The sequence below is a fragment of the Diospyros lotus genome, chromosome 8, assembly GCF_014633365.1.
Source record: "Diospyros lotus cultivar Yz01 chromosome 8, ASM1463336v1, whole genome shotgun sequence".
In the NCBI taxonomy this organism is placed as follows: domain Eukaryota; kingdom Viridiplantae; phylum Streptophyta; class Magnoliopsida; order Ericales; family Ebenaceae; genus Diospyros; species Diospyros lotus.
The window spans coordinates 676,603-703,681 of NC_068345.1; the positions used below are offsets into that span (position 1 = coordinate 676,603).

General features: G+C 34.2%; 3 protein-coding genes and 1 non-coding gene across 6 annotated transcripts; all 4 read right to left on the minus strand.

The window, feature by feature from the left end:
- Window positions 1–988: 988 nt before the first annotated feature.
- Window positions 989–4,758, minus strand: LOC127808097 (protein LIKE COV 1-like). Of its 2 annotated transcripts, none has more exons than XM_052346462.1 (6): window positions 4,422–4,758; window positions 3,746–3,798; window positions 1,904–2,010; window positions 1,506–1,673; window positions 1,203–1,430; window positions 989–1,109 (listed from the first exon to the last, which is right to left on the minus strand). In XM_052346462.1, exons 1-6 carry the CDS (start codon window positions 4,680–4,682, stop codon window positions 1,012–1,014), a joined length of 915 nt encoding a protein of 304 aa, XP_052202422.1. In that variant the 5' UTR covers window positions 4,683–4,758; the 3' UTR covers window positions 989–1,011. The 2 variants fall into 2 exon arrangements, with proteins under 2 accessions (XP_052202422.1, XP_052202423.1); XM_052346463.1 differs by having other exon boundaries at window positions 1,203–1,427; window positions 4,422–4,752.
- A 694-nt stretch (window positions 4,759–5,452) lies between these two features.
- On the minus strand, window positions 5,453–9,309 carry LOC127808096 (glucan endo-1,3-beta-D-glucosidase). Of its 2 annotated transcripts, none has more exons than XM_052346460.1 (5): window positions 9,161–9,309; window positions 8,337–9,001; window positions 7,841–8,164; window positions 6,063–6,354; window positions 5,453–5,637 (listed from the first exon to the last, which is right to left on the minus strand). In XM_052346460.1, the coding sequence occupies exons 1-5, from the start codon at window positions 9,225–9,227 to the stop codon at window positions 5,600–5,602; spliced, it is 1,386 nt and encodes a 461-aa protein (XP_052202420.1). In that variant the 5' UTR covers window positions 9,228–9,309; the 3' UTR covers window positions 5,453–5,599. The 2 variants fall into 2 exon arrangements, with proteins under 2 accessions (XP_052202420.1, XP_052202421.1); XM_052346461.1 differs by lacking the exon at window positions 5,453–5,637 and adding an exon at window positions 5,690–5,906.
- A 5,605-nt stretch (window positions 9,310–14,914) lies between these two features.
- Window positions 14,915–14,987, minus strand: TRNAK-UUU (transfer RNA lysine (anticodon UUU)). Its single transcript has one exon. It is a non-coding gene; the product is annotated as a tRNA-Lys (tRNA).
- Window positions 14,988–20,197: 5,210 nt separating this feature from the next.
- On the minus strand, window positions 20,198–24,839 carry LOC127807639 (uncharacterized). The gene is given in 6 exon segments (XM_052345659.1): window positions 20,198–20,961; window positions 21,092–21,242; window positions 21,352–22,264; window positions 22,266–23,671; window positions 23,764–23,831; window positions 24,214–24,839. Coding segments are annotated over 6 exon segments (3,408 nt in total). The 5' UTR covers window positions 24,455–24,839; the 3' UTR covers window positions 20,198–20,332.
- Window positions 24,840–27,079: the final 2,240 nt, after the last annotated feature.

The window sequence follows — 27,079 nt, forward strand, 5'->3', positions numbered from 1 at the left end:
TTATTATTTTATTTTGTATTCATTGAGAAACAACTATTAGAACTGATTTTCCGTTGCTTCAGTTTTTATTTGGAAATTTTTTTTATGAAAATTATTGTTTGAATAATATATGAATATATATACATCTTTTTTTAAAGGATAATGTTAACCGTTATTTTTAAGATGTATTTATTGTATATTATTTTTAATATCAAAATAGCTGAATAAATTACTCAAAATATCATCAACTAATAGCATTATTTGAGATAAGATAGAATAAAAGGACTTTATCAAAAAGTAATGTGCATTTATTGTTGTTTAATTGTTTTAGACCTTTTTAAAAAAATTATATCAAAAGGAGAGAGAGAGAGAGAGAGAGAGAGAAAAAAAAAGAGTTTGAACCGTTTATGACCAAATGGGCATAGATTGGACCAAACCATTGACTATACATTGATTAAATAATATAAATAATTATAATTTTGTCAAAATTCAACTCCTTTAGAATAAAATATGTTAGAGAATATCTCGTAATTCACTAATATTGAAGATATTACCTCGTAAACCATAAACTAAACTTGACTAGAATTATGGCCAGATCATGTGTCTAGTGCCATAAATTTCTAAATATTATCGAATTTGCTATAAATCTCGACCCAAAAGAAAGATTGTATGATCAACTCTTTTAACTCAGTTTCTATCACTCAATTTATTTTGTGTTCCAAATATGTGTATGATCCTCTAAAAATTTAAACATATGAATAAAAATCTGCAACAAACTACACAAATCAAGAGCAGCATCTGCTAACTGGCAGGAGAGGCTTCAATTCTTTCTTCATTCTGGGTTCATGATTAATCGAATGGACAGCTATTATATGTATATAAATCATACAATCTGTATATAATCATAAAATTTTCTGCAGAAGGTTGCTTGACCATTGCATTTGGGACAATGATACGTAAATGAAGGCTGAACCTTAATCCTTCCATTTTTATCAAACCAAACAAAGTAGTCCATAGTTACAATCAGTATTCTCATGGAGCAAAGTTACCAATTCTAGCTGCTGGAACAACTTGTGAATCCTCTGTGGTCAATACTTTGGGCACTGACATGCCGCCAGAGATGACGATTTCTGCATCAGGTCAAACATTAAGGTAGATGCCAGCATTAGATTTGAAGTTAGGAAGGATATTGGAGTAGAAAAGGAGAATGCAATACCACGTACCAATGCACTCTCGAACAGAGAGATTAGGCTTCATAATATCGTTTGAATTGATGAGATAAATATCTCCGAGGTAGAGGTGGTTGGTTGGCACGTAGATGCAGCAGAACTCCTCATCGCCTGTGCTCCTCCGAAGAATGACAGTTGAAGTGATGAATCCAAATGCATATTCACCAATTCGTGGGTGCCTTATGATGGCCACCTCTTTGAAGACATTAGCGCTCTGGTCTGCTATATCATGCTACCAATGTATGAGAAAGGTTTGTTAATTAGAGTACAAGGACAGCAACGGGCATATTAATTTACCTGGTGATATTGCTGCACTTATCTGCTTTGAGGCGGCGTAAATGTAGCTCACAAGGGGCATTTTCTTTATAAACCATTCCCCCAGAGCAAGAAGGGAGGTTCCCAACCACGAGGACATGAAAATGCCTACTAAGAAGATGAATGTGATGGAGGTAATGAATCCAAGACCTGCAGGTTTGGATAAATGAATATTCACTCATTCACCAACATAAAACCTATCGATTCATGCAGATTAGATAATTGTAAAAAACCCATACAAAACCAGGTCACTTGTTTAAAATCCACTGCAGTTAATGGGAGGTTTTTCTTGTATATATAGACATTTCAATTAGTTGACTAGCAGAATAGTTGGTTCGGTAAATTAAGCAGCAAAGCAGCGGAGAAGTGCATGCACTTACCAAAGACATTGATCCCCAGATGATCGTAGATTGGAGAGAAGAAATCCACAAAATGAATGAAACTCCAAGTGAAGTAGCAAGTAATGGCTATTGGAAATAAAATGACACTGCAAGCAATGTTGAAAATTTTTAGTATGCGTCAAAAGAGTGGCTAAAAATCTGTAAATGGTTCATGATAAGTACATTTCAGGATACATTAACATGGAAAGATATTAGTCATATGAAGCCAACTTAATACGTATATAATAAAAGAGATAGATATATACATAGGTTTTATTTGATAGAAGTTTCAATTGTGCTCTAAAAGTGATGTTCTTCTTAGTGAAACATTGTTTTTTTTAACTTTTTAAATGAAAAGTAGTACTATATTTTAAATACATAATAATATCAAAAAACGCGTCTTATTCTTATCATAACCCTATACCATTTATAAGTTTACACAACAAGGACATACTACCAAACTTGATGGTATGGTAGTTCTGTAAGATCTCACATCGAGCGATAAGAATGATCGGAACAACTTACCTTGATGGGTCTACGCGAACTTCCCAAGAAGTCACCCATCTTTGAGCTTCCTCAGCTCAAACACACTTAACCCCGGAGTTCCTTGCCTACATTCAGCCCAAAAGATATCCAGCTAATGTTATTTTCTTCCTTACTTATTCTCGATATATACTACTCTTCTCTGAGCTCTTGGGGTATTACATTCCCCTCCCCCCTTTGAGCACATGACGTCCTCATCATGCGACCTTACAACTAATCATAAATCTCCCTCCCTTTGCAAAGTCAATGTGGGATTCGCCTAAGGTGTCTACACGCATCCCCCCTTAGGGACTCAACGTCCTCGCTGAGGTTTGCCCCACCACCGCGCTCAGAGGCTCGGGAGTCGGCTCTGATACCACCTGTAACATCCCGCATTGAGCGATATGAAGGACCAAAATAACTTACCCTAATGGGCCTACGCGAACTTCCTAGGGGTCACCCATCCTTGGATTTCCCCAGGTCAAGCACATTTAACCCTGAAGTTCTTTGCCTGTATTCAGTCCAAAAGATATCTAGTTGGTGTTGTTTCATTCCTTAGTTATCCTCGATATATACTATTCTCCTCTGGGCTCCTAGAGTATTACATTCTCCCCCTCTTGAACACATGATGTTCTCATTATGCGACCTTACAACTGGTCCCAGACCTTCTCCCATTTGGAGGCTGTTATCCTAGAAATCTGCCAGGAGCCGTTCCTTGATCAGGCCTCGCGCCCCGGCGCCACTCCCTGCCCTCATTGGACCGCATTCTCCAAGGGTCGATTCTGATACCACTTGTAACATCCCGCATCGAGCGATAGGAAAGGCCGAAGCAACTTACCCTAATGGGTCTACGCGAACTTACCAGGGGTCACCTATCCTTGAGCTTCCCCAACTCAAACACGCTTAACTCCAGAGTTCCTTACCGATATTTAACCAAAAAAATATCCAGCTGATGTTGTTTCATTTCTTACTTATCCTCAATATATACTACTCTTCTCTGAGCTATTGGGTATTACAAATTGCTTTTATTCTATTTGTGGATTTACATCCACTGTGAATGTCTAAAATATGGAATATAGTTGTTTGGAAAGTTATGTCAATAAAGGGCATCAATAGACAAGATTCTCTACTTTGCGAAGTTCAGAAGAGGTTTGTGTTAGTACGTAACGCTTTCTCTTCTTTCTATTTTTTTTTTTTTTTTACAATGATGATTTTGTAACCCAAATCCTTGATTTTTTGATAAGAAAAGAACATCCTTCCCATTGCTAAAGAAATAAACAAAATAGTGACGCAATGAATAATCAGGAAGCGAGAATTTACCATCCTGACATGAACTTTCTTGTAGCCCAGCTACGGAGGACTTTGAAGAATGCCTGAGAAGGGAAAAAATATGAGATGAATATGAGGTAGTCCCATGATAGCTAAATAAAACAAAAGAGAAAAAACAGAGAAATGGATAACAACAGAAAGAAACATGCCATGGGGATCATCACTAGCTTGTCAAGTTCTGATTAAAAATCAAAGGTATTATTACTCTATATTACATGATGTCCCTACTGCAGGATACGAGATGTATATCTCAAACTATCTAAATAAGACTCTATCTCAATATCTTCTGATTATATCACAGCGCACTGGACTAAAATTCTCAAAGATGCATTTATGACTAGGCCATCCAGACTACCCGTGCTAGTTGCTTTCAAGTAATAGAACCTTTTAGCAACAGTTGCATGTATGATTAACTGGAAGACGAATGAAAAGCCAACGAAATTTGATTTTAAATCAGTTCATAGATTATCAGATTCAGTGGCTAGAAACAATGATGTGTGTGTGTGTCTATATAAATATCAATCGTTGCAATTGGGGGAACCGTTGAGCTGGAATTCTTTGAAGGAGTGGTTTCTGGAATCTGTTAGTCCTAGGGTTTCTTTGATTCGATTTTTCCTGAGAACCAAACAGAAAGTGATGCGAAGCTGAAAACGAGAAAAGACCAGACCTCTCTACCAGAATGATAATGCGAAGAAGCGGCGGATGCAGAAGGCGGCGATGGCTTTGATCCTCCATTGACTGTGGAATCGGCCACTGGTATCAGAAGTTCCAGATCTCTGTCCCTCTCCCTCGTCCCCATTTTCTCTTCCTTATTATATCGTCCGTTCTTAGGTTTTCTCCTTCCCTGTTCCGATCCCTTTCCGCTCTTCGTTAACGACTCCAACGAACTATCCCGCACTGCCGCTCGTCGATGGTTCATGGTTTCCATGCTGGGGTTACGGCATCAACCAAACGGCGCCGTTTTGTCACGCTCTTCGTGCCACCCAACGCACGAATCACACGTGTAACAAAATAATTTGCCCTTTTTATGCACCTGCATTTATTCACAGGCAATGCTAATAATTATTAAATAAAGTATATTTATTATTTTTTAATATTTAAATAATTTATTCATTAATTAAATAATTCAAAATAATACATTTATTATCAATTAATAAAATTATAACATTAAAAAAATAATGAATATACTTCATTTAAAAATAAGATATATTTATTATCATTTATTTATATTGGGTAATGGGTAATAGTTCATCAATAAATACATCTTATCTTGCATTTTATTTTTAATATTCAAATAATTTTATTAATTAATAATAAATATATTATATCTAGTCAATCAAACAAATTATTTAAATGTTAAAAATAAATATAATTTATTTAAAAAATAAAAATATATTTATTAATATTTAATAAATGACCAATAATTAACCTTAGCAATTTATTTTATTTTTATTTTTTTTTCCTTTCCTTTTTAGCTTTCACTTCACTTTGTTGCTACATAAATTTAAAAGAATACTAGAAAATTTCTTGTTATTGCTTCAGAATGATGCAGAAAATAAGGGAGCAAAGCCTGCAAAATCAATGGGAACCCTTCAATTTTCACAGATCTAGCTTAGTTGAAGCAGACGTGTAAACTGAAGTTTCAATTACAGTGGTAATATATGAACATCATGCTGATCCCCTAAACACATACAAAAGGAAGAGGAATCAAGGACAACTTATAACAGTGGGAATGTTACAAAATTTTATTCTCCCTCTTCTGCTTGTACAAAATATACCTTGCCTAATAATAGCTTTAAGAACAAGCATAATAATACATGTTGGTGGAGGCTACTCCTCCTGCTCTTAGGTACTTCCACCAGGGTAATTGCAGCCGTCATAGCCTGCGAGACAACAACACAACAATATATCAAACCTTTATCTCATTAGTGCACGAGACACAAAAAAAAACACAAATGATAGGGCTCAAGACTCGAGACAAGCAACTTGGCACGGGTGTTTTAAACCCTGAAATTTTGAAGTTAGGCCTGTTTACTTTCTGTCAATCCTAGGAATGACATAGTGTGTAGTTTGGTTGCAGGTCAATGGAGGAAGCTCCTTGCTGAAGACACAGCATCTAGTATCTTCACTAGTAAAGTTTGTCATCCATCATCTGATAAAAATTGGCACTCATCATAAAGAACTAAACGAGAGCTTTGGTTTAACAACATATCATTCCCATATAATTCAGGCCATTGAGTAACCGAAAATTCTGTCTAGTTAAGGACTTGGGAACAATGAGTGGCTTGTTTGAAGTTTGAAGACTTACTGGGATTGTTGGATGAGAGAGTAGCTGTTTGGGAGAAATCGCAGTTCCATGGATTCCGGCCTGCAGTTTGGTAGAGTAGATTCATGGCATAGGTAGCATGAGATGCCAGTGTGTTTGGCTCAAAGCAAGCTCCACCTGGTTGGATTGAGCTGCAATCAATCCCTTGCCCACAGGCATAATCCAAGTTGGCTTGTAACTGGGCATCCGATACACCTGCCTTGGGCACACACCAAACTGCTGCTTTTTGGGGCTTTGGGGATGGAGTCACCGGGCTTTTTGATGTTGATGGAGCCTTTCAAACAAAATAATCATGTGAGTTAAAGAGTTAAATGGCAGCTTATCAACAGTAACTAAAATAATGGCAGTGTACCACAGATCATTTTTCTTTTCACACCTTTTCTTCCTAAATAAAAAGGGATGATGTAGCTATATATTGAAACCCTTTAAGATGCAATTATAAAAAAAAATGGTAAATTGCACCATAAACCTCTGAGGTACCTTTCACATTTGAGAAATTAGACTGAATAATTCTACCATTCAAAACTTGCGTTCCACAAAGTATCTCTGACGGTCAACATTTGAACGGACTTCTTCACATCCGCTTAATGAATGGGAGGAGAGTGCAATTTCCAAAATATAGGGAGTACACCCTGGAATTTAGTAAAATTATAGGGGTTCCAAGTGTAATTTACTCTAAAAAAATAAAATCTACCAACTTGAGGTGTTGATCCCATCAATTTACAAGTCTTATATATCATTAGCATACCCAGTACACTGCAATTACCTCTTAATAAAAACTTGTTGCCATTGGAAAAACGTGGCCCAACAATAGGATTCAGTTGTCAGATATCTTATTTTTAACGTTAACTGTGATATTTTTTATGATATTCGTGCATTAACATAAAATATAACACATTTATGTATAGGTATCATTAAAAATGTCACAAAGTGTCTTAAGTAATATTTTGAACGAATAAAATGAAGTCAAGTGTGATGAGGTAGCATGCATCTATCTTTCAGATTGCCCTGTTAAATTAATCCTACATGAATTTTCCAGAATGATTGCGAGATGTGGGGACATTTTGCACCCACTCCAATCAGACAACAGCCAAGTGATATCTGACAGGAAAAGCTCCCCCACTCCTTTGATTGGTGAGCTATTCTTTTGCTGCAGGAACCCAATCTGTAACGGGACAATGACTGGTGAACCATATTGCATGTTCACTAACACATATGGACGAACCAGAGTGACCAGCCCCTATACACTATAACTGTTAACATTTGATCTCTTATCATCTAATATGAAAAAAAAAAAAAAAAAAAACCCATCATACCCATTGTACAATTTAAACTGGAGTCTCATTCATTTCCTCAAGAAAATGCTTGATGTGAAGTCAATGACTTAAGATAATGACATTAAGATGGATGTTTATCATAAAAAGACAGATAAAATTTAAAATAAATTATTTGTAATAAAGTTGTAGTACCTCCTATTGAAATAATCATGAGTTATAATCACTAGACATTTTCCATACACACTTAGATTTAACATGAGTTATAATGGTTAAAACAACTTTACAAAAGATAAAAGTTATAAATAATAATTAATAAGTTAGAATTTATATAATGGATCCAATAATTACTAGGATAAATGTATAATAGGTTCGAGTAGGTACAAAGTAAGCCATCAATCATGCTTTAAAAGACTAAAAGTGCCTAAATTAGTTAAACAAGTTCAAAATTGTGTGATATTAAGATAAATTAAAGTTGGGAATTACCTCGCTAGCCTTGGAAAGGCCAGCATCAAAGGTCATGGACAAGTCAGGCTTGAATAGCCCAAAGGAGCGCTCGGAGGCAGGTCCTGGCTTCAAGTCCTCGTCGTAGAGTGCAAAGAGATAGGTGTCCACTGACTTCCCGGGCATCAACGGCGTTCCCACCTTCGACCTCAGGTGCGTCACCAAATTACCGACGTAAGCCTTGGCGTTCTCCATGCTCGGACCCACCTCGTTGGCGTCTCCCTTGTACGGCCACCCCGTCTCCGCCACCACAATCTCCACTCCGCTGAAGCCCATAGCGTTCAACGCTGATCGCACCGCATCCAACTGCAAAATTCATCACAAACATCCCTGTAATCTTTATTTTCTTTTCAATTACAAGCCATCAATTAATTGGTCATTATGTACTGATTAAATTGAATTAAATGCTAAAAAGAACTTTTGAGTTCTGGAAGAAGACGTTAGTATCAACGAAAACTACGCAACACAATCCACTGACCTGAGCGTCAAACATGTTAGTGTACTTGATCTTCGTGCCCGAGTCGACTCGTCCCGAGTTAGGCTGGAACAGGCAAAACGCCAGAGTCTCCGGCCTCGGATCGCTCTGGTAAGCAAAGAATGGGTACGGATTGATCGGAAAAGGCGAACCGGTTGCATTATTGAACTCCAACAGTCCCTTCATCAGATCGGCAATGTTCGGGTCGAAGATTCCGGAAGATGGTGGATCGGACTGCTTCAACAAGGTCATGGCATGAACCGTTGAGACCTTAATCTTCCCGCCCAAGGAAGCTTCGTTTAGGGCGTTGTTGAGGTTCTGCATCGCCGGCAGGAGCTGGTTCATCAGATTCTGGTCGCCGGAGAACAGGACCTCGTTGCCGACGGTGATGAGGATGATGTTGCTCGCAGGATAGAAGGGGAGCACGTTGGAGTTGATCCAGTTCTTGGCGAAGCTCGGGTCGGAGGCCAAGGCCGGGACGTCGCCGTTGCCCGCGCCAATCACGATCCCCACGCCGGTGTTCGCCAGCGCCTTGATGATTGCCGGGTCGGCTCCGAACAGCCTGACCTTCTCGATTGCCGTGCTCTGCAACAGCTTCGCCGTCGCCTCCGGCGGCGGCAGGTTGTCGGCAACCTGGCCATAGTTCACCCCGATAAACGGCTCACAATCTGCAGACAAAAGTAGGTTCAGTTATCCTTTCTGCAAATTTCCAAAATGAAATTACTAACCAAAATTGAATTGTCTTTGTCCCTTTTCAATAAAAGATACATAAATGATCAATCAAAAGAAGATATAACAAGAAATTTAGAATAATTTGGAGGACTTACTGGTCAAATGAAGTACGTGAAAGAGGAAAAATATGAACAAGGCTGAAGAGGAAGGAAGGGTCGCCATTGTCGAAGACCTATAGGAAGACTTACTTTTCTCTTCGGGAAGAAGGCAAGGGAAATAAATAGAGAGGAATGGGAAGGGCGAGGGTAGAACTGGAAAGTTACTTTCGGTCGGCGAAACATTACGGTGCGTTACTGCGTAATTCAATGCATGTGGGAGGGTCTTCCGTAACAAATCTGCTGGCAATGGCAAAATTGGAAACTCAACAACTTTGGAGCCCCCTTTACTAATATTAAAAGGTCAAATCTATATATTTTTATATATTTTTTAATTATTTAATTTTTTATTTTTTAATTATATTTTTAAATTTATATTTTTTAATTAATTTAACTCATATTTAAATTTTTTTTCATATAACAATCTTAATTTTTTATTATTTCAATTATACTCTTAAATTTATTTTTTTTCAATTTAATATATATTTTTTTACAAATAAAAAATATAAAATAAAATAAAGATATACGTAACACACTGTTTAAGTCTAAATATATAGGTTAAATTGATTTAAAAATATAAATTTAATAATATAATTAAAATAATAATAAAAATTAAATTATCATAAAAAATAAATTAATTTTAAAATATAAATGATTAATTGAAATAATAAAAAAATTAAATTATTATAAAAAAATCAAAGTATAAGAGTTAAATTAATTAAAATTATAATTATTTAATTTAAATAAAAAATGAGTAGATATATAAAAAATATAAAAATATAAATTTTGAGAGGGTAAAAAGGATGTATTTCCACCAATATTAAAAATTAATGAATAAATCAAAGCATGGTCGATGTAAAGTGACGAAAGTGTCCTCGATTGTAGCCGTTATGACAGTCCAGGCTTCGCCACTAGCGCAGTAGTGGCTCTTCAAGAACGCTGCACGTGGCACCCGGCGAGCCGGACAGGGTTTCGAATATTTCGATTTAAGGGTACTGCTATTGCCAGCACCAACACGGCTCTTGCCGGAGCAGTGGCTGCATTATCTGAGATTTTCTTCAAAAATTATTATTAAGGCAAATTATACTAAATTTAAGTAATTTAGGTCAATTTCATGAGCAATAATTGAGCAAATTTATATTTTTATCTTAATAATTTTATATTTTTTTGTGTGTTCATTTAATTTTTTTTGTTTTTATTATATTTTTTCGTTTGTATTTTCGAGTTAATTCACTATATATATTTTAATATTTTTTTATATGATGATTTAAATTTTTTATTATTTCGATTACATTTTTAAATTTATATTTTTAAATTAATTTTAAGAATTATATTTTGATGTAAATAAAATGTGATATATATTTTGTAATTTTATTTTAATTTTTTACATATAAAAATATTGAGATTAAATTAATTAAAAAATATAAATATAAAAATAAAATCAAAATAATAAAATATTTAAGTAATCACATAAAAAATATCAAAATATATAAATTAAATTCATCGTTATAATGAAAAAAAAAAACTCTTATTAGTTTGAAGTTACTTTTAAACATTTTATTTTTAATAAAAATAATTATATTATTAAACTATTTATCTTGAATAACATATTAATAAATAAATAATATTAAAGATATTATAACTGAATTTTCAAATAATATTTCTATATAAATTATGATTTGCTATTGACACGTATAATCCATGAGCCCGGTGTTGAAAATTTGGTAAGAATTTGCTTTTGTTGTTCCCAATGGCAGTACAAAAGACAGCTTTTATGGCGTGCCCATATATCCCATTTTTCTTCTCTGCTAAGAAATGACTTTTGAAGATCCAAAGTTTTCTTCACTTAATTTTGATATTTTTATTAATATTTTATGTATTTATATTTATTATCGCCAGAATACAATAGTAATACACAATACACGACATCAAAAAATGTAAGTATGATATTGAGCTTAATTTGGTGATGTTTAGTGTGAGGGCACATGAATTAGTAATAATCCCTAAAATTTGTTAACGAAGTAATGTTAACTACTCCTTTTGGAACAATAGCGATGTGACAAGAAATATTTTTTACTGATTGATTGATTAAATATTTTAAAATACGATATATTTATTATTTATCAATTAAATTATTTGTAATAATGGAAGCGAAGGGCTAAACACGTACACCCTTTATTGTGCAAAATTAATTAAATGGAAAGGCGAATTTGAGAGATGCAAAGAGAGTGCCATTTCCGTGTATTCTTTTCCCAGAGTTTGGAGCAGAGTATTTGGTTGCTTTTGGAACAAACCCAGGAGGAGAGGGCAGCATAAATGCATAATTGGGCCACAAGCAATGTTCAAAAGCAAGAAGCTTCCAAGTGATCGATATTTATTTAATGGGGCCATAATGCTCACAGCATGCTACTCTCTAACAGTGGTCTAATAAGTTAAAATAATATTGTAGCATCTACAGATGGCCGGGAATGCTCGGTCCTGGACATTACTTACTTCATACTAGGAAGGAACCACATCTACTTTATTCTATTTGTCTTCGTAAGTCAAGTTCACACTTTAATTTCATGTCAAGTTCATTTCTAACGTGTTGGAGTTGTTAGATGAGAACACAGTTATTAAAATTGAGTTGATTATTAAAGTTGACCTATAATGTGCACAAATATCTCAGTGACTGTTTTGGCATTTTTGAATCATTTTTGTTTTCAAAATATAAAAAAAAATTCAAATCATTTTTCTAATTTGAAAAACATTTTGGGGCCATTTTCTAATGAGTAATGCTATGTATCATTCTCATTAGAGGAGATGTTGAGCAGATAAAATAATGACACATTGTCTCGTAATATTATTCTTTCATAATATTAAAAAAATATCAAAAATACGTTTCAATCTAGACATTAAAAATTAAAAAATTCGTCTCTAATTCAAAATTTAGAAAATAAGTATTTAATTGAATCTGAGTAAGATCGTAAATGAACCGAGTTGTTTGCAGACGATTCAGTATTCGATTAGATAAAAATTTGTTTAAATTCATTCAATAAAATTAATAAGTCGATGTTGAGCTTAAATTTAAAATTTAATTTATAAAACGAGTAAAAATTGAGTTCAATCAAACTTAATTTATTTAAAATTATGAATATATTTGATTAGAGGTTTATAAATATTAATAAATTTGATTAAATATTTATAAATATATTCAATTAAAAATTTACGAATAATTCATAAATAATACATTAATACCTAAACTGAATTGAATTGGTTCGGTCTCGTTGAGTCTCCGACTCTAATTTTTTATTTTTTGGGGGCAATTTGGACATTGTGGAGGCTAGAAGATTTTGAAGACGTGTGTCACGTTCCTCGTTGTGGGGGCAACATCGTCAATAAACAAAGACAATCATTGTACTTCTCTGCCAACTGGGAATGGGCCCAACTTGTAATTCTAACTTTCTGACAAATTTAAATTGGGTTGAAAATTTCGTTCCTTGGTGCAAGGGTGCATAAAAACAGAGGTGAAATCCCTCCCTCGAGGGCCCCATACACTGTTTCATGGGTTAATCACAAAATGCGATGGTCCCAAGACAGGAGGTACGATATATAGTGTATATAAGGAATCTCTCTGCAAGATGATAAAATTTCATATTGTGATTGTCATGACTCGAATTTGTATTATTGGGTGTAATCTTTTACCATGTGAACCATCCGTGCTATGTCTGTGGGGTTGGAAAAAAAAAATGAAAAATTCATTTCTACCCAAACTTGAATAAGTGTGATTTAATTTGTGGATGCATCCGGTTTTTATTTTGAATTGATGTTCCAATAAATGTAAATATATATATATATATTACTGTGACTTGTCTATTTGTCAAATTTAATTTTGATCTGGATCGATTAAGACCAAAAGTATGTTTATGCATTTCAACTTTTATCTATGTTCCTCATAAAATCTCAATTTTTTCATGATTTTAATTTTTAAACACGCTTGATCAATTATGTAAAATTTTTCATTTAATTATATAGTAAACAAGTAACGTATATGCATTAACGTATTAACGTTGTAGTTTTTTGATATCTTCTCTGTTTTCTTTCTCTCTTTTTTTTTTTCATTTGATATTCGAACTCTCTTTTTTTTTTTTTTAGCAATGTCTCCTTAATTTTCTCTTTCTTTAACTATGTTAGCTTAGATCGAAGATGTTGTCAAATCTAACATGTTGTAGTCATAAAAACTAAGGGAGCTTAGTAGATGTTAAAAAGAAAAAAATGAAATTATAAAAAAAGAGATGTCATATAAAAAGAATAAATAGTTAGAAAAAGCACATTCGAACAAATAGATAAATGAATTTGAGAAGAAGTCGAAAAACTATTACGTCGATACATTTACGTATTACTTGTTGGTCAAGTGTTTAAATGAATAATTTTATATAATTCAATATAATAGTTAAAATTTAAAAAAAAAAAAAGATTTAGAACATAACGTAAAAATTCAGACAAAAATATGATTTTTGCCTTTAAATATTCTTAGTTTTATACACTTAAAAAGAGTTAGAAGATGATGCTCAGTCCTATTTTAAATATAAATATACTCTTTAGCATATAGATATTTTATGTGTTTCATATGTAAATTTTTTTTTGTCATTCAACAGGCTAGGAGAGATCAATAAAGTTTTAATTCACCCCAGGGCCATAGTCAAGTGGTAAAGAGATAAGCTGAAAGCTTGTCTGAAAATTTTTAATATTGGTTCGATTCTTGAGAAAAATATAATGTTTTATTATGAAAAAATATCTTAAAAGTAATCAGAGTCGGCCCAAGCATAAGGCAAAATAGGCAGTTGCTTAGGACTCCAATTTTTGATAGACCCCTAATTTAAAAATTTTATAATTTATATATATTTATTTTTTTAATAATAAATATTTTATTAAAAAAATTAAATATAAAACACTAAATTTATAAAAAAATATTGTCACTCCCCCCCCCCCCCCCCCCCCCTCTCTAAAAGACTATCTGCCCAATTTTTGTAGCATTTTCACGCTTTCCAATTCTCAATTTTCCATAATTCCACCACTAAACCCATTTTCACTTTACTCTCTTCTCTCACTTCACTTTCTCTCTCTCTTGTGCGCTTCAAATTCGACAAAAACAACACATGTTTGTAGAATTAAAATTTGTTCTTTATTAGTGAATTTTATCTTTTTAATGCTATGAGTTTAATATTTCGTTTTGTTTTTTTTATAGGAAAATTAGGAATTTATAATTTTTTACTCGGTTTGTATCAATTTTCTTAGAGTTTCAAGAAAAAATAGTTTTGTTATTTCTTTATTTATTGTAATAGGTTGTTTGGTTTTTTCTTTTTAATCTATGAGATATTATATTTTAATTAAAAATTTATTGTCGATAAGAGATTATCGTATTTTGTAGTTGATTGATTTTTTCTTTTTAATTTAATGAAATTTTCTCATAAGAAGATATATGATTTATTTTTTTATAAAAAATTAATACTCTCAAAAAAGGCTTTGACATTTTTTTTGCCTAAGACTCCTAATGTCATTGAGCCGACTCTGGGAGTGATATTAGTGGTGTTAAGGTTTACCACCCTTATCATTTGGGTACATCTCTTGATTTACCTACTTAGGATAACTCTAGGGGTAAGGTGGCTGAGGACGTCAGTAATGGGGAGTAATCTAAAAAATAAAATTTTAATTTAAAAATAAGGTAATTATTTGAGAGAAGACGAAAATGAAAACAAAGAAAAACATTGCAAACGCCGTCTGTGGGAATCGAACCCACGACCACGTGGTTAAAAGCCACGCGCTCTACCAGCTGAGCTAAGACGGCGTTGATGTTCTAGCGAACTGTGTAAAATTAATTCATTAGCGAACTTGTTTGGTTTATCAGACCTGCAATTGATTCATATTTGATGTTTCTTCATTGTTTTTGTTTTTGATTCCAAGAACAAAGAGGGAAATCCAAAGTGACGACCTCTACCGCATTGCATACACAATCATCGCGAGCTGGTACGCCTTACCCTTTCATCCAAATGCATCTCTATTTACACGAAGATGTGAATGCATATGCTGTGTCTGTTTCTACTTCTGTTCCGTTTGGTTCTCGGGAAAGCTGAGAGTAGAGGGAGCTTACTGTGATGCAAGTCTTTGCATTGTCTTGATCAACTGATGTGTTGTATCGCTTCGCATATTCTGAATCTCGGATATTATTGTAGACGAGGTTGTGATGATTTCTGGGACTTGTGGAAGGGAAAGAGTAAAGAAAGTAAAATTATCAATTTAGAAATGCTATTTGAACACTCAGTTGTGACATTTTTGGTAATAGATGTATTATACGTTTGTATTGATGCAACATAGAGTACAATATGTTAATACATAATACATGAGTGACAAAAAAAATGTTATTAGAGCGTCCAAATAGCATTTTGGTTTACTAATTAGCGAGCTGGATTAAAAAAAAAAGTAGTTACCTTGCACCTTTTTTGTTGTGAAAAGGCAATGATGCAAAATTGAGCAAAAAAAACAACTAATAAGATTTACGTGATTCTATCAAAGTGTATGGGGATAATCAAACAGTTTCATTACAAAGAAATTGAAGCAATACAATTTGTAAGATCTCACAAATCCAGAAATCTCAACATACTGAATTACCCACTCTCACATCTTGAAGGAAACTGTCGAATAGAGACATTACATACTTGCCCATATCACAGGGACTTCGCTATCACCATAACCCAATCCCTCTGCTACCACGTAGCTCCTCAAAAAAATTCACATTTGGGTTTTTTTTTTTCTCAAATTTCTAGATTGGGTCAAATTTTGATAACGGACTCGAATTTGGATATGAAGCATACTTCAACAAATTTTGATTTTGCCCCCCCCCCCCCCCCCCCCCCCCCCCAAAAAAAAAGAGGGAAAATGACTTGCCTTAGTTTTATCTCGAAGAAAAAGGGAAAGGAAAATATATTTGGAAAATTCATTTGTTGCATAGTTAGGCTACCCATTAATTTTTCTAAGTTTGAAAAGATTATGATAGAAAATGACAAATATAGTTACAGTAAGACATGGAGACTACACTATTTGATATTGAATCAACTTTTGGAACCCTATGACCATTTGTTTGAGATTTAGTTGGACAAATAGTGTTGGCCAAGGCCCATTAGAAGTGACCCTAGTAGAGTACTATAAAAGCACAACTAGGCCTGCTATCCACTCTCACACTATGATGCATGAAAATGCCTCGGGTTGTTGTTTATGTATTTATGTATGTATGTTTGTGAATAATTCCTCTTGTTGTGTTCTTGGGATTTAAATAATTTTGTTGGTTTTCGCATGATAGGTTTTTGATCGATTTGTGTGTATCATCAAAGGTCTGTTGTGCTTGATATTATTAAAAAAAAAAAAGACTTTAATAGATCCTCAAGTTGCTAGGCTTTAGTATGGGAATGAATTGAAATGTGGACATGGTTGGTGTGTTAATTAAATGATGATATTGGACTTTTGCTGATGTCTTGCTAGTTGACTCTTGATTAAATGAGCTTGGACTTGGTTGATGTTTTGATGAAATAATTTTTTTTTTTGGGGATTAAAATCTAAGGGTACCGTGGGTGTTGCTCATTCTTTTTTCCCCTTATATAGGTCATATGCTGTTATGGCTCATTCAACTTCAAGTTCAGGATCTAACAAGAGTATTTCATCAAAAACTAGGGATGAAGAAAATAGTCCCTTGTGGAAATATGTGATTAGAATCGAGAAAATGGGGGGAAGAGGGGATAGTTGGAAGTGGACATGCAACTTTTGTGGTTTACTAAAATTTGGGACATACACAAGAGTTAAGGCTCACCTATTAAAGATCAGTGAGAAAGGGATTGCTATTTGTAAAAAAGTAAGTCCTGAATCTATTTCTAAAATGAAAAAGTTGAAGGAGAAGTTGCAAGCAAATTCAAATTTACAACCTAAGCAGGTGCCTTTATCAACTAGTAGTGCTTTTTTGTAGTTACATGAACCAAGTGTTTTAGAACATTTAAAGAAGAGAAAATCCGATGATTCACCTATTGCTAAAGCTTTTGACATGCAAACTAGAGCACAATTAGATGCTGAGATTGCAAGAATGTTCTATACTGGGGGTTTACCTTTTAATCTTGCAAGAAATCCATATTATTTGAGTTCTTATTCATTTGTTGATGCTCATCTGGTTATGTGTCTTTGGGTTATAATAAGTCGTTGGAACCTATTAAAGACACTTGGTTGGAAAATGGTGTTAGCATTGTTACTAATGGTTGGAGTGACCTACAAAGAGGTCCTTTGATTAATTTTATGGTTGTTTATGAAAATAGTCCTATGTTTGTTAAAGCTACAAATTGTTCAGGTGAAGTAAAGGATAAACAATTCATTGCTAATTTGATGAAAGAGGTAATAGATGAAATTGGTCATCAAAAAGTTGTACAAATCATTACTGATAATGCTGTTAATTGTAAAGGAGTTGGGAAAATCATCAAAGGTATGTTTCCACATTTTTATTGGACTCATTGTGCTGTCCATACACTCAATCTTGCTTTGAAGAACATATGTGCAACAAGGAATGTAGAAAATAATCAATAGACATATGATGGGTGTCATTGAATCACTGAAGTGCATGGAGATGTTTTGGTCATCAAATATTTCATAATGAATCATTCAATGAGACTGGACATGTTCAATCGATTTACTTCTTTGAAGTTGCTTGTAGTCGTTGTTGCTTCATTGAATTTGCTTCACTAATAGGCTCATGATTCGACTTTGATTGTTATGGACTGGTACCGAGATTGAGTCCTAGACAAGCAAACCTCATTTTAACAGTCAGAACAGTAACAATGAAAATGACTTCTTCCTTCTTTAGTAAGATTATATGAGCAAATGCCCGAACCAAAATATGTTATTGCTATGGGAGCATGGACAATTATAGGGGGGATGTTCAGCACCACAGCTTCTGCCTTGACATGGCAGTGCTCAACCAATTGAACTACAATTCCAAGGAAATAAGGGATATAACAGAAAATATGATCTTTTTTATTCCTCCGTACTCGATTTGCTTCTATTGTTGTTATGCTTAAAAGGTTTAAGTTTATTAGATGTGCACTTGAAGCAATAGTTATTAGTGATCAATTGACACAATATTGAGATGATGATCAAGGGAAAGCTAGATTTGTTCATAAATTGGTGGTGAATGAGGATTGGTGGGATAAAGTTGATTACATTCTTGCTTTCACTGCACCTATTTATGACATGATTAGAGTTTGTGATACAAACAAGCCATGCCTTCATTTGGTCTATGAGATGTGGGATTCTATGATTATCAAGGTGAAGAAGGTTATTTATGAACATGAAGGAAAACTACTAAGTGATTTTTTATCGTTTTATCATGTCATTCATCATTCTTGCTTATTGGGCAAAAAATAGCACTTCGTTACATTGCCTAGCTCACTCATTGAACTCAAGGTAATTTTCAAATTTAATCTCCACTTTTTTCTAATTCAATACTCTATTTATTAATTATTTTTTATTCTTGAAATTTTGTCCATTTTGTCTTTTGAAGGTTTTATAGTGATAAATGGCTTCAAGAGAGAGAACGTAGAATGCCTCCACATATGGATGGAGAAGTCTCAAAGGAAAGAATTAAGTGATTTAGGAGATTTTTTCCTAATCAAGATGATCGTGCTAATGCTAATGATGAGTTCGCTGAGTTTTGTCTCAAAAGTGAGCCATTTGGAGATCCAGATTCTATTATAAGAAGGTATGACGTGGAACTTAGGAAGTGGTGGGCATCTTATGGTTCAAATGCACCTTTGCTTTAAAGGTTAGCTTTTAAGGTGCTTGGACAACCTACTTCCTCCTCTTGTTGTGAAAAGAACTGGAGTACTTATTCCTTTGTTCAGTCATTTAGAAGGAATAGATTAACTCCAAAACGTGTAGAGGATTTAGTCTTTATTCATAACAATTTTTGTCTTTTATCAAGGAACACCTGTCAATATTATCATGAGAAGAGAAAGATATGGGATTTAGGTGGAGATGAATTTGGAAGTATGGAAGATATGAGTGTTCTTGAGTTTGCTAACTTCTCCTTGGATGAACAAGAGTTGGAGACCACACTCTTTGATAAAGATGCCAATGAGACTATGGAGAAAGAGAATGATAAAGTGGAGGAACTTTCATAAATTGTATTATGTTTGATTATTTTGTTAAAAATTTGTTGTTTATTTTTATTCAGTAAGTTATGGTTCATGGATGATAGAACGTATACTTATGTTTGTTTGAATGCACTATGAAATTTATGTTTATTTTTAGATTGAATAACTATTTTTTATAATTTTCTATATTAAAAATTATATTTACAAAAAAGCTCCTATATTTTTATTTACGCGTTTCTGTTTCTTACTTTTTTGAAAAATGCCATTTCCATGTTTTTGTTTTGTATTGTATCCATTTCCTATTTTTATTTCCGTGCAACCTAGCTCTCACAATTTATTATTGGCTAGTCTCATTGATGTTTTTATATTTTGGCCTTGTGGGTGAGAGGAGGAGGGGAATACCAGTTTTCTAATAATTATTTTGCAAATTATTCCACTACTAATCACCAATGACATGATTGGTTCAGATATTTGAAAATGCTTCTGAATATTTTGTTCTAGTATTCATGTGTATTCATCAGACTTAAACTTGCAAAATGATGTTTCTGTTTGTTTTTCTTTGTTTTTAAGACAAACGAGGGGAATGTGAGAGAGCAAAGAAAAGAAAAACAAAATTAGAATAATATTGACTTCCCCTAATTTGAGTAAAACAGAACATTAGAAAGTACTTTCTCATTTTTTTCCTTTTATCCACCTTGTGAACTGAAGGAGGAAAACAGGAAGGATTAATATAACAAAAGCCTAAACAAACCTGGGATTCAACAAAATTTTGAGTTCTAGTCTGAGCTAGGTAAGCAGAAAATTGGTCACTTGCATGGTTATATATGTGATAAGAACAGAAATTTGTACTTACATCTGCAGAAAACACGTCACCTTTTTAATTCAATCTTTTCAAAACTGCATTCAACAGTGTGAAATTTGCTTTGCAACACATGATAGGTGAATGTTGCTTTACAACACACAATAGTAACAAAACCAGTTTCACTCAAATTGATGTTTCATTTGTTTGTCAATCAACAAAAACACTCAAGTGAAGTAGATCATTTGTCACCTCATCTATCAGCCCATTGAGTAAATGCTTCTCCACCTCCCTTATGAGTTCGCCCTTTTCAATAATCCAAAACATCATCTCATTCCAACCCAATTCCCACATACTGTTCACATCAGGATCTCTATTGTGGATATCTCTGTCAAGCATTTTATGCAGGAAATCTGCAGCATCTTGTTCATTGCTCCCATTCCAACCATAGAATTTCAACTTTTCAATGTCTCTATTCAATTCCTTCACCAAGTCATTCAGAGACATTATTACCTTTATAGAGATGATAGATATGTTCTGGCAGGGATGAAGAGTAAGCTCCTGTTTTCTTCCTTTTCTTTTCATTATTTCATAGGCACAGTCTAATACAAGCTTGCTGTCCTCTTCCTGACTGCTGTAATTGGTAATATGAAGAATGCTGATGGGTATGTTGAGTTTGAATAGCGCATCTGCTGTGTTAAGGAATATCTGGCTCTTGATCAGAATCTGCTTGAGGTGTGTTTCATTATCTGTCAATTGTTCTTGCATGCTTGGTGTTGAAATTTCCTTTTGCTCATGTTGTGAAAGGAAAGAGATTTTATTGTTTCCTCCACCAGCCCCTGCACATGGAAAGTATGAGCTGTAATTATGACCATGATGTAGAAGTGTTAATCTATCATTAATAGCCGAGTCTTTGACTAATCTAGCACACAACTTAACTAAGAAGCAAGGTTATGCATTTATACTTACCATTAAGTGGAGTTGATATTGTGTTCTGATTCTCCTGTTCATGCCTGTTGCTTGAAACAAGTTCTAGCTCTTGGCCACCAATGTGGACTGTAGAAAGCTCCACAGCTATTTCAGGGCTCTGCATGGCTTCCAGTAAACACAGTGAGGGGTGCTGCCAATTTAAGAAGTAAGCAGTTTTTATGCAAATAATTTAGCATTACGTTTTTATCTATAATTGACACTTTGTTTGCTGTAATTTGATTAGAAAAAGATAAGCTTACACTTTCATCTGGAGTAGGAATTTGTGTAATGGCTGGGCTTTGCAGCTCATCTTCTGCAGAACCATTCAAAGTTAGTGCCTTTTCAGCTTCTTTATGCAATGATGGTGCTCCATCCATCTTTGTATTGCTTGTTTCTGATAATTTCAGCATGGTGTTCTGTACTTCTGCTTCATTGGTCCTGCTGCCAGCCATTTGTTCTGATCCTTCTGAGCTGCTGGTCTTTGCTAGGTTTCTCTTTTTGATTTCTTGCAATACTGAAACCTGAGACTTCAGTGGCCTTGCTGAGTTATGGCTAGTTCCATTTCTTTTTGTTGCGACTTCATTTATTCTACGAGTGGTCTCACTTGTATTGACTTTTGTTACATCTACCTTTCTTCTTGTGGCTGGGACATGGACATGCTTTTCTTCTTTAACTACTGGAATTCTTCTTTGTCTGTTGTCGGTTTCAGATCCTCTTTCTCTTAGGGATGCACTTTGATCTGAGGTTTCAGTAATTGAATTTCTTGTATTGGCATTTGAGTCAGTAGAACTTCTATTTCTAACAGCATTTTCTTGGCTCTTGCTACTTGGCAGTCCTTTTAATGGCCTTTCAGCAGTAAGTTCTTTAGAACCTTTTCTATTGGGCACAGCTTGGTTCGTGTGTTTCTGCTTCTTTTGTGAACTCATAGCATCATGCATCTGTTTTGATTGATTCTTGAGTTCTGCTTCGGTTTCCTTTTGCTTTCTAACCAACTTTTGTTTTTCATGTTGCTGCTCTCTCTTTTCTGCTTGACGCCTTTCTTCTTGAGGCTCAGATTTTTGGTGGACCTGCTCCTGATTAATTCCATGAGCATGCTGGAGCTTTTGGGGATTGCTCACGGGAACCCTATTTGCATTTCCTATTTCTTTTTGACGGTGTACCCTCATTGCCATCAAATTTCTCACCTGACATGCTTGCAGCTTCATGATTTCTGTATTTCTGCACGTCATCCTTTAGCACTCTCTTCTTGCTTTCTTCTCTATCTATGCCTACTTCTTCTTTGTGCTTTGCATTTTCTTGTCTGTTCACCTTTTCAAGCAAATTATTTGGACTTCGAGTATATTGATGCAACTGGCTGATGTTGCTTGGTTTTTTATCCATTGAAATGCTTGTCATTCTTGAACCTGATACTATATTTGTTATATCTGATCTCTCAAAGTCCTTCGAGGGCAACTTTCTATCAGGACCCTTTAACTCAGAGTTGGAAGTTCGAGTCACTGGGATATCCTGTAGAGGTAAATTGTTGGTTTGTTTCACTTGTTTATCAATTGCTATAAAAGCTGTCGTATCTCTCATCTTTGTTTCCACATTCTTGGTACTTGCATGTGCGGTCTTCTTTGAAACAGTACCTTCTTTTTTCTTTGAAGTTGAGTCTTTCAGCATACTCTTTGAATCGACTTTTTGTGGTAGTTCTTCCAGTCCCATTAGTTTAGCAATTACATTTGAGATTCTCCCCTTCTCAGGCTGGGATTGTGACAAACTTGTTTGTTTCTTTGTTTCTGAGAGTCCAGCAAGTGCTCTGAAATCAGGGCCACAGCTGGCTGACCTCTTGTGAGGCACTAAATTCAAATTATTTAGAGCTTCCTTTCTGGGATAAGTGGGAGCTTCAGTCGTTAGGGCCATTAGACTCTGCTTGTGATCAGCCTTTTTAACCTCTTTGATGCTACGAGAATTCCTTGAGGGCTTATCAAACGAGAATTTTGGCCGGGCAACTTGCTTCTGTTCAGCCATTACGACAGTGCCATCTTCATCATCTTCAGCCTCCTCGAGCAATCTTATGCGGTTCTTTCTCTGAGGGCTGACGATGTATTCCGAAGCTTCCTGCAGGTTCACAAGCATTCTCAGGGACTCTTCCAAGTCCATAGCCCCTTTGAGCAGTTCTCTCCCAATTTCTATCGAATACCTATCGAAGTTGAGGCCATTGGAGCAGGCCGTTAGGATTTGATTCAATTTCTGTGCTCCTTTTGATATTTCCTTTATGTGGATATTGGAGAGATTCAGAAATTGGCTTGAAGGTAGGTTCATATCAAATCTTCTGCTTCTTTCCATCTTCCCTGCGCCCATTGATCTGCTACCAATATGTTGCAGGAAACTCAGTATTGGACTATTGCCCATAGACTCCAATTTAGTGAGCTTTCCTTTATTTCCAAGGGCAATAGCCATAGCCATGGTTAGATCTCTTGTCTGTCCTGAGTTTCGGCCTCCTCCATAAAGAACGAGCTGTTGTGAAGATTCTTCAAGGTTGAGAGATCTGGTACCAGAACTTGACCTTCTCTTCGGGTTTGCTGGTCTTGAACCAGCCTACCACCGGATCAAAGAAGCATGTTTATTGTTTGTGTTTTTCCATGAACTGTTCAATATCGAGTTGTTTGCAGGTATGAAGAATAACTTACATATTCTAGTGTTTTTACTTGCCGAGATCCTTTGTAATTTTGTGAGGGCTTTCCATATACACCTGCTGCTGGTCCAGACACATAAGGAACATTAAAACATCAACACTTGGATGGATTCCTACCATTTTCATTGACCAAGTCTAAAACTCTCAACTAAAATCCATTTCAACATCTATATGGACGCAGTCTCTCATTTCATGTCTTAAATCTCGTGGATGGGTTTTCCTACTGTTGACCAAAACTTCTCAATGGTATTAGTATCTGTTTCATATCTCTTGTCATAATCTCATAGAAGTGGTAATAGCAAAAGAGGTTTGACACTTGAAATTCTTCTCTACTCTCAGTTTCAGTTTCAAATTGCTTTGAATAGGTGGGTAAGAAGCTTTTTGAAATTGCTTGGACAGATTGAACAAGAATAATTCAGCATTCCTAACTTGAATAACTAGTTACCATTCATCTCCACCACCCTGGTCAAGTGATCATTTTTCCCAGATTTTTGCGGTTTGAGATCTAACATTTCTAGTCCAATTTCAACATGAATGCAGATTGCAGAGGCTCCATAGATAATAAGTTTATACTTACCTCCAGCCCCCCGGGATGAGTAGCCAGAGCTTTGAGCTGCAACCATCCGTTCTTTCCGAGCCCGGAGATCGTTCAGCAGCTTCTGCGCAAAGTCCGACCTCGTTGCCATGCTCAACGCCAAACTGGAAGAAGAAGAAGAAGAAGAAGAAAAAGAAGAAGAAGAAGGTGAGATCGGCTACCAAAGACGAGGTATTCTAGTCTCTGTTGTTGGTTTGTTCTTTTGGAAACAATATAAGAAAGGAATGGCACAGTTTTCATGCAGTTGGGAAGGGTCTTTCAGGGTTTGGGAAGGTGGAAAGTTCAGTCAGAAGCAATCCAATGATTTTGAAAATTTGAGGATTGAAGGATTGACGTGAAAGTTAGTTCTCTCATCCTCTCTGTGTTTGGGATGGGAGGGTCTTTGTAGCAATTGAGTTTTTGCCCTGACTTTCATTCTAATCTAAGCAATGGCAGAGGCCTCAAAGATCTTCTCATCCAAGCCTCCTTTATTTTACTCCATCTCTTGTGGTTTTTTTCTCTGGCAAGTATTAGTAACTTAGTGACAATAGGAAAGTTGCTCTTTTACAATCAAAGTGATTTTTTTTTTTAAATAAAAAATTAAGACAAATATTACGTGTAAATCCCAACTCTGACGGCGAGAGAAGTCTCGTGTATGTGATCTCTTGTAGTTTCTCTATACTTTAGCATCTACCTTTAAATCATTTGGGCATTTACTTCAAGCATAGGTTGATGGCTGATCAATTGGTAGATGATTGCATTGCATAATGCATTACAAAATGATGGTTTGTGCATAATTTATGGAGAATGAAAGGCTATAGATTTGGTAGTAATTTGGATAGCAACTTATAAAAGAAGAGTTGCTTAGATTCTTTAAACTTTAGGTGGTGAGAGGTAGTGTCAGAGGAAGGTGAGTCCACAGCTCAAATGATGATTCCTATGCCCACTCTGACTCTGCAGATCAAAATTCCAAGTCACTCCAACCACTCCATCTTCTTTTCCTTTTCATGTTATGTGTACCCAAATGTGCTTTACATCATCCTCAAGTTTCATTTCATCTTCATTTCCCTTTTTCTTCTTTGCCTTTTCATGTCATGTGAGCCCAAATATGCTTTCCATCATCTTCAAGTCTCATTTCATCTTCATTTGGCGAAATATATGTTTTAACTTTTATATTTTTACTTTTTTTTATTTAATAAAATATATATTTTAGTCTTTATATTTGCATTTTTTTTTATTTAGACACTCAAACTTTTTGTTATTTTAATTACACTATTGAACTATACAATTTCAAATTAATTGTATTCTTGAATTTTTTGTTGTTTTGATTACATTTTTAGACTATATTTAATTTATTATTCTTAAAAAAATTGTTGATTTGTGTAATTATTCGAAATTGTAAATTATAGTAATCACCTTGAATTTAGTTTAATTGCAAATAGTATCACCACTTCTTGAAAATGATGGTACAAACTTTTAGGTTGTGTTCTCTTTACTTTTTAATTTTTAGTTTTGAATTTTGAATTTATTTTTAATTTTTTGTTTTGATAGTCTGTTTTTAGAAAATTGAAAATGTGTTCTCTTTGTCATTTTGAAAAATTATTTCTCAAAATAGAAAATTAGAAAATGCGTTCTTTTTGAAATTTTGAAAATAATTTTTTAATAATATTTTATTCAATAAATTTGATTATTCATTAAATTAAAAATATTTAATATTAATATATTATTAAAAAAATCTATAGATTTTAAAGTTAATGAATTTTGTAATATCTTTTCCATTACAATAATAAAGTATGAATAAATAAATATATTTTGAGTTTATTTTGTATGAAAATACTTAAAATAACTTTTTGTTATTTTGAATTTTTTTTTACAATTTTATTTTTGTTTTCAAAAATATATTTTTAAAAATAGTAAAGAGAACACGTTTTCATTATTTTAGAAAAGTAAAAATTAAAAATGACTTAAAAACAACAAAGAGAATGCAATCTTAATATTTTAAAATTATATATTCTAGAAATAAACACATTTCATATTTATATATGCGATGGTATATAAATTTAGGGGTTAATTTGTGCTATGCACGTATAAATAAAAAATAAAAATTTTAAACGACGTTTCATTTGGTGACACTTGACAAGTTGAGTTTAGTTTTTATTTTTTTTAAATAAATTAATTTTTAAAGTCATCTATAAATTAGTTGCTTTTTAAATGTCAAAAATTCAAATCTTATTAATATAATATTTTAAGAAAATATTTTATTAACAAAAGTATTATAAGTCCAGTAAAAGAGAATACAAGTTATATTAGATAAGGTAGGTAAAAGTAGACATGGTCATATTTTATTTTGAACTGTAAATGGAAATGAAATTATTTTTCTAAAAATTGAATCGAAATTTTCTTTTTGATTTTGGTTCAAAAATTGGAATCGGAATCAGAATCGTAAACTTACAATTCAGTTTTGGTTTCTGTCGACGTTTGGAATTGGTCAACCAAGATTCGTTGGCCCGCACTGGCATGGTGGATTCGAGAGAGAAATAATGAAGTATCAGGTCCGATTTGCTGAGCCGTCAGCCCGTCCCTGCAGGGTACTCCGAAGCTCAAGTCAGTGAGCGGGTAAACAAAATATATCGGGAGTTCATAAGTTGGTAGAAAAAAGTACATACCCCGGCCCTCAAGATGGCTGGTCGATATATATATATATGAGAAGAAGCCCTTCTGTATGCTCCATACTTGT